This window comes from Egretta garzetta, unplaced genomic scaffold (assembly GCF_000687185.1).
Source record: "Egretta garzetta isolate BGI_Z169 unplaced genomic scaffold, ASM68718v1 scaffold128, whole genome shotgun sequence".
In the NCBI taxonomy this organism is placed as follows: Eukaryota; Metazoa; Chordata; class Aves; order Pelecaniformes; family Ardeidae; genus Egretta; species Egretta garzetta.
This window is the reverse complement of record NW_009260591.1, coordinates 1-8,102: the sequence shown is the minus strand read 5'-3', so window position 1 is coordinate 8,102 and position 8,102 is coordinate 1. Positions and strand designations below refer to the sequence as shown.

The 8,102-nt window shown below is 51.7% G+C and overlaps 1 protein-coding gene across 1 annotated transcript; it reads left to right on the top strand.

The window, feature by feature from the left end:
* The first annotated feature begins 6,492 nt into the window (after positions 1-6,492).
* Positions 6,493-7,059, top strand: LOC104131460 (olfactory receptor 14J1). The gene has a single exon (XM_035900175.1). It carries the CDS (start codon positions 6,493-6,495, stop codon positions 7,057-7,059), a length of 567 nt encoding a protein of 188 aa, XP_035756068.1.
* The last annotated feature ends 1,043 nt before the right edge of the window (positions 7,060-8,102 follow it).

Below are 8,102 nucleotides of genomic sequence, written 5' to 3'. Positions count from 1 at the left end.
TAATAATAATAGTAAGAGAATATACAGAATATATATAAAACAAGTGATGCACAATGCAATTGCTCACCACCCACTGACCGGTGCCCAGCCCGTCCCGAGCCGCGATCACTCCCCCCGAGCCGCGATCACACAGCTCGAGCTGCGACCACACTGCCCGCGACTGACCGAATGGAACGAACCGACCGAACGAACTAACCCCCCCCGAGCATGACGTTATATGGTATGGAATAGCTCTTTGGTCAGTTTGGGTTAGCTGTGCTAGCTGTGCTGTACTCCCAGCTTGTTATGCACCTGGGCAAGCAGGAGAAGCTCAAAAAGTCCTTGAGTAGTCTGAGCACTACTTGGCAACAGCTGAAAACATCAGTGTGTTATCAACATTCTTCTGGTACTAAATCCAAAACACAGCACTATGCTAGCTACTATGAAGAAAATTAACTCTATCCCAGCTGAAACCAGGACAATATGAAAGCCAGTGTCAGCCTTGGCTGTCATGACCATGAAATAGTGGGGTCTCACCTCCCGAAGGGAAGGAGAATAGAAGAGTGCAGATGCTAGACCTCAGAGGAGCAGGCTTTGGACTGGTCTTGCGACTTCTAGTTGGGGGCGGTGTCCATGTGAGCAGCACAGAAGGGCAGCAGAACTCCATACAGTTGGTCTTCGAGGACAGCGTCTTTCAAGTACAAGACTGTGCATAGGAATAGTCAGGAAAAGAAGCAGAGCTATAGGGAGAGAAGGTTGGGGAATCAGGAAACTCATGGGGAAGCTCCAAAGAAAAAAGGAAGCACACAAGAGGTGGACGCTGGGATTAAAACAAAAGATGAAACAGAAATATTTTTGGGGTTGAAAAAAGCCAAAACTCCTGCAGAGCTGACACTTGAGAGGGAGTTCAAGGGCACCACAATGAGCCATTACTGCTTGAGGAAGAGTTAAAGAAGAAATGAAGATAATGCGTGGCTACTGATGAAATCACTATGTGTAGGTGTAGATAGGTATGAGGAGCTCTCGGCCTTTGTCTTCCCCATCAAGGTCTCCCAGTTCCACATGCCTAGGAGACAGAAGCCCAGAAATCCAGCAGTGGATGGAGATCTTACTTGGGTAAGGTCAACCCTTAGTACTACATTGCAATGGAACCCGTGTTGGCAATACACAGCATGATACCCAATTCACAAGTCCATCTCTGAAGAGATTCAGATGAAGGGTGGTCTTGCACTCTTTGTGTCCAAAGATGAGCCACAGCCATGGGGGTCGCTCACCTGGTTCTTACCAGCACTTGACTCACCATCCATTTTGGTGTAGTTGGTGCATTTCTGTGACTGCTCTTTCTTCAGAGAAGATCATAAAAAGCCAACTGTGTCATAAGCAATGGTCATGAAGGCCCTGTTATTGCCTGGAAAGGTCACCATGAGCTCTGGAGGCAGTGGGGAGGATTGTAATAACCACCAGGAAGCTCCAGGAAGCTCAAGGCCTCTTCTAAAGAGTGAGTGGCCTTGAGCATCAGTGATTGGCCATGTGTAGGTCTGGGAGAGAGGGTTGGGGGATTTCAGTGCGAAAGAAGAGGGTGGCTGATGGCCACGACTAATCGCACCCATGAAAAACAGTTGAAGTCTGGATGTGAAGGAGCATTAGGAAAAGGTTTGTCCTACAACAACAGCAGGAAGGAAGGCCCCTCCTGTGCAAGTCAGGGATGATACAGATGTTTCCATCTTGAGTGCATTCCTCAGCCTGGCAGATGGGGAATGCCCACTGCTGGGGGTGGCTGTGCTCAATCATCCACATGAGCTCACCTTGCTGACCAGTACTCTTGGATGTACCTCTCCAGTTCCATGGACTGGTAAGGGGTTGGGGCGGCTTGATTCCCATCCATCCAGTTGAGTTTTTTCTAAGAATCATTGCTGTGCCTGCAGGATGCTCTCCTTGAAAACAAGATGTTTCCAGGCACATGGTGAAAATGATTGGTCTGGTCCTTGGATGTCCCACCATGGCTGTGACTAAAGACCCCACTGTGATGTGTTTTGTATTCACGCAATGCCTGCAGGGGTTGGGTAGAGGAGAGACAGACCTTGCCCCTCTCATGGCATCTGATGACTGATGCCTCTCACTGATGGCAACAGCCAATGGCACACAGGCGGCCAATTGCACTCCCTGCGATGCCGTCTGGGGTGTCTGTCACACACCGCCCTGAATGGGCATTGCTTTCCTGGAGGTTCTCTGCTGTTCCTGCAAGCCCGGGCATCGCCTGGAGCTCCCTGAGCCTGGAAGTGAACAGGAAATGGAGCAGATATCCTGAATTCTGTAAGTCGGTGTGGGGATGAACATGAGGCAACTGGCAATGTGGTCAGTGCAGATCTAGTAAATCCAGCAGAAGGATAAGAGAGAACCTGAGCTCTCCCTGTGGCACCTGACTGCAACTGTTCAGCTGAATAACTCTATGAGCTGCCCTGACCATCATGAGTTCATCTGCCCTTCATTTGGACATCAACTGTCATTGCATTGGGCCCAGGGGAATTCTCAACAGCCTCCAAGAGGATGCCCCCAGGTGCTGCCCTATTGCTGTGAAGTTCTCCGTTCCAGGCTATAGCTCCCTGCACTGTCCTTGACCACCTCTGGCACCTCAGATGTCACCAGACATTTGCATGTCCCTCCTAGCACCCCTCTCCATTGATGAGGATGGGAGCTGAGACAAAGAGCTCACATGCAGGTGTCTGTATTTGCACAGCCGAACTGTGGCCAGAGGAATCCCACCTCCTGTGGGTTTGTGGCAGGCATGGAGGGAGCTGAGTCTCCTTTCAGAACCAGGACTACACACCCAATATGAGGTTCCTCACTTGACTCTGAATGGGTGAAGGATATCCCTCCCACGTATCTGTCTAGGTTTGCTGTCTAATAGTAGGATAAGGACAGGTGATTCTCATGCCCAAATGTCCTCATAGGAGAAATTACAGTGCTGGGAAGAAGTGTCTCTCCCCCAGCTGAGGGAGGGAACATCGGGGATGACTTCAGCCTACATCACCTTAGGATGCCCTGGAGCCCCAGGGACACCTGGTGGGAGGGGGCTTTGGGCTGGTCCTCTGCTGCTGAGCTTGGCTGGGCTCCTGGGATGGAGGGAGCTCATGGCGAGTGGGCAGCGTTGCAGAGAGACAGCTCTGCCCAGGAGCAGCTCCTCTGCAAAGTGCAGCAGGGCTGAGGGCACTGCCTGCAGGCACCGAGGGGAGAGGAGAGAGGCAGAGAGAAGTTACAGGCAGTGTGGGGTGGGAGGATGCCAAGAGCTCACGGGGAGAGAAATCTTGACAGAGAGTAAATTTGTGGCTGCAGAAACGGCATTTGCAGATCCTGGTAGCATCTCCTGAAGCTGGTGCACTCCACAGGTTAGAGAATCTCTAAGTACAATCCTCAGACTTTCTCTGGTGCAGAGGAAGAGGACGTGCTGCAGAGCAGGGACTCCCTGCTGCACCGTCATAGGGACAGGGCATGACGGCTGGCTTCTCCCAGGGAGGGCTGCAGGCTGTGAAGGTGGGTGTGCAGGCAGGGGTGCCCAGGGCTGTCCTTCCCAGCAGGGTCCCTGCACCGTGGGGGGCTGTGTGCTGGGGGCCTGCCAGGGTCAGCACTCAGCCTGCCCGGGGCACTCCCCAGGGCACTGCAGGGAGAAGCTGTGGGTGGAAGGAGTGACCCTCAGCAAGGCAGGGTCCTTCTGCTGTTGAGAGGGTTCTGTGCAGGTCAGGCTGCTCACAGCTCCACATCACCCCCAGGAAATTTCCAAGGGGATTTATGAAGGAGAAGATCAAGGCAGGTTTTACTATAAAGATAAAAATCTTTCCTGAATCCTCCTTTCCATTTCCTTTTCCAGAGGGTAGGGTGGGACAAGTAAAAGGACAAATTGAAAAGAACTCTGAAATTTTAGCAAGTCACTGAGACTCCTGAACTGCAGCTTTGAGTGATTATTATGACTGAAGAGAGCCTGGCAAAGTGCCTTCAGCCACTCTTCTTCCTATGGCCAGCACCAGCATCACCTCTGCTGGACACATCACGGTTCTTAAACTCTGATTTTTTTCCACTTGCAAGGAGGACCACGCACCCAGCCAGTACCGTTCAAACAGGCAGGTTTCTGTAATTCCAGGGTGAGTGCATGGAGGTTGGGATGAAGTCTGTGAGCACTGACAGCGAAAAGACCTGGGACAGGGAAACAGCTCCCAGGGTGAAAATCTCCAGGCAGAAGGGCTATGATCAGGGAGTGAGAGCAAACTAAACAGAAAAATGCTGTGGGAGGGAGAATTCAGAGAGCTCCATGTGATCCCCTGCAGTGCTGAGCCCTCCTCTGAGCAAGCCCCCTGGCCTCCTCTCCCAGCCACCAAAGCCTCTGCCCTCAGGGCTCTGAGCTCCAAGGTGGGAACCAGCTCCTCTGCAGCCAGAGCTCCAGCAGAGCCGTGGGGCAGCTCTCCAGCCCCGTGGCCACTTCCCTCTGCAGACCCCAGGGGCTGAGAGCAGCTGCCCGGCAATGGTGGTGCCTGGGAGGCGGCGTGCAGAGCTGGGGGAGGGTAACGCTGCCTGAGGGCCCCCCTGCCTCTGCCCTGGCCTCTCCCAGCCAGACCCTCACTGGATATTTGCTTGTTCCTCTACTGGTCTGTGTTATGGTTGTTATGATTTCATTCTTCCTGCCAGGCTCTCGGGGGAGGTGGAGTTTCAGATGCAGAGTCACACACTGATCGTGTGGGTCCCCCCATGCAGGCATGTCCATTGGAATGAGTGTCCAGCCTTCCTCTAACCTGTGAGAACGTGAGCAATACAGCCGCTATGAGCTGCCCTCCATGATCAAAACCTTTCACATAGTACCTTTCTGTTATCTGAGAGCCCCATGGAGAAGCTCAGATATGCTATGATGGTGGAAATGCTGTTGGGTTGGCAAAAAGAACCATTTGTATCCTTCATTTAGGTTGGAAAAGACCTTTAAGATCATCAAGTCCAACCATTAACCTAACCCTGCCATCCCACCACTAAACCATGGCCCTAAGCACCTCGTCTGCCCAGCTTTTAAATACCTCCAGGGATGGGGACTCGACCACCTCCCTGGGCAGCCCATTCCAGAACCTGAAAACCCTTTCTGTGAAGAAATTTTTCCTAATGTCCAACCTAAACCTGCCCTGGTGCAACTTCACACCATTTCCCCTCGTCCTATCGTCCGTTAGCAGGGAGAAGAGGCCGACCCCCACATCACAACAGCCTCCTTTCAGGCAGTTGTAGAGGGCAATCAGGTCTCCCCTCAGCCTCCTCTTCTCTAGACTAAACATCCCCAGTTCCCTCAGCCGCTCCTCATAAGACTTGTGCTCCAGACCCCTCACCAGCTTTGTGGCTCTCCTCCGGACATATTCCAGCAATGCAACATCTTTCTTGTAGTGAGGGGCCCAAAACTGAACACAATAAGACTTGAAGTAGGGTGCTGAGACATTATGAAAGGGTGAGATACTTAGTGGTCTGAATTGGAACCCCTTGTTCTCTGATGTGTCTGCTTGTTTTTCAGAGTAACAGAGAACAGTTATCACAAAAGTGTTATCACATTTGATCTCATGAAGAACAAGCCCACGGCAGCTCAGTACCATTTGGAGGGACAGACCAGCTCCCCTCACTCTGCACTAAGCCACAGGCAATCCTTTGGCCTCACAAGACTCGCTCTGTGCTCCCTGAGTGCAGCAGAAATGCTGAGGGTTTCTGACATGCAAGAAAACAACCCAGGTAAGATGGGGGGAGCTTTAAAACCACCAAACCTCTCCAACTGCCTTCTGCTTACCCTGTTCCTTAGCACTTGAGGTGCAGATGCTGACAGGCCCTTCTGCATTGGGAGCGGTTTTATCTTACGAAATTGAACACCAGGACTGCCTCCTATCCCCACCATTCCCATGAGCTCACTGCTGCAGAGCAGGCCTGACTCCTCAGCAGACAGTGGGCAGAGGCCCCTGCTCCTCATGGCACACTCGGCCAGCACAAACCAGAGCTGCAGCAACGGAGCTGAAGGAAGGTCTCCTGGAAAGGAAATTGGGGGCGGGAGTGGGTGTAGCAGGGTGAATGTCTAGGAGAAAGGCTTTGATTTTCCTCAGAGACCTCTCCCCTAACTCTTTGTTGTCTCTTCCTCTGAGAACAGGACCCCTTGCGTGGAGACAGCAAATATCCAACAGTAGCTCCACCACCCAGTTTCTCCTCATGGCATTCACAGGCACACGTGAGCTGCAGCTCTTGCATTTCTGGCTCTTCCTGGGCATCTACCTGGCTGCCCTCCTGGGAAACAGCCTCATCATCACCGCCATAGCCTGCGACCACCGCCTCCACACCCCCATGTACTTCCTCACCCTCTCCGTTGTCGACCTGGGCTCCATCTCTACCACCATCCCCAAATCTATCGCCAATTCCCTCTGGGAAACCAGAGGCATCTCCTATGTAGGATGTGCTGCCCAGCTATTTATGTTTGCCTTCTTAGTAGTAGCAGAGTATTATCTTCTCACCGTCATGGCCTATGACCGCTACGTTGCCATCTGCAAACCCCTGCACTATGCGACCCTCCTGGGCAGCAGAAATTGTGTCCACATGACAGCAGCTGCCTGGGGCACTGCTTTTCTCAATTCTCTCCTGCACTCTGCCAATACATTTTCCATACCGATCTGCAAGGGCAATGCTTTGAATCAGTTCTTCTGTGAAATCCCCCAGATCCTCAAGCTCTCCTGCTCAGATGCCTACCTCAGGGAAGTTGGCCTTCTTGTTGTTAGTGTCTTTGTAAACTTTGGCTGTTTTGTTTTCATTGTGCTGTCCTATGTGCAGATCTTCAGGGCTGTGCTGAGGATCCCCTCTCAGCAGGGACGGCACAAAGCCTTTTCCACGTGCCTCCCTCACCTGGCAGTGGTCTCCCTGTTTATCATCACTTCCATGTTTGCCTACCTGCATCCCCCCTCCCTCTCCTCCCCATCCCTGGATCTGGTTGTTTCTGTTCTTTATTCGGTGGTTCCTCCAGCAGTGAACCCTCTCATCTACAGTATCAGGAACCAGGAGCTTAAAGATGCACTCAAGAAGTTGATTTGATCAGTGTCTTTCATCGGGAATAAACTGCTGATGTCTCTTCACAAGTGATTTCCAATGGATCTGAGGAATGTCTTTTGCTTTGGGACTTTTATCTGTGATAGTTCTGTTTCCCCAGGAATGACTGTATGCACTCCACATCTCCAGAGGCATGAACCCGGTCTGTCTGACCCAGAGGTCTTGCACATGTGTCTGTCACGGGTGGAGTGATAGGGAGGCAAAAATAATACAGTTTATTGGTGTAAAACAGTGAGTTAACACAGTTCAGTGGTAACTGCAACAATAGTTTATGAGATTCGATGGCAAGGTACATTTTGTTATTTACTGCACAGAGGACAGGGTCAGACAAAACTGTCAGAGAGGCCCTCCCGTTGAGCCATGAGGTTCAGAAAAGATCCCCTGGCTTTCTAAACTCCCTCAGAGAGGGGTCTAGGTGCGACTGGATCCAATCCTAGTCCCAGACTTGGTCAACGGTTTATGTCTAAAGGATTACATATGCGCAATTAATCCTTTATGTCACTTAGCTAAGATTTCCAAGGTAGCATGCTGTTAGTCACTTACCGAGAATCTGTTGTGGTAAGGAATCTCTCAACCTCAAGGAGTGACCTTGAGAGGCGTCCCTGCTCAAGGGGAGATCCTGGCGTGCAGCCTGCTGCTGTGCAGGAGAGCTCAGACGGCTCTTGGACTGCTCACTGTTGATGGGGGTAAGATGATTGGCTCATAGTCATATTTGCATACTGACCACTGTGCTTGGGTGAGCACATTCCACAGTAGCCCTTGGCTATTGTATTGTTATCTGTCTCCCCCCACATCCAGTGGGTGCATCCTTATGGACCAGATGCACCTATCACCACGGCCACAGGTGGTTATCACTTGAAAGAGGTCAAAGGAGGGGGAGTCAGAGACACGGGGGGAGGACACCGCCACAGCGTCTAGCCCAATGGCACAGCTGGCCTCCCCTGCCACATCTCTGTATAAAATGGGGTTTCCTGCCTGCCGATGGGAAGAAGTGATTGTGTTGGTTCTTGTATCAACTTTAAGGTTAC

Coding starts and splice junctions, on each gene's coding strand:
- LOC104131460 (XM_035900175.1), top strand. CDS start 6,493: ATGGCCTATGACCGCTACGTTGCCATCTGCAAACCCCTGCACTATGCG.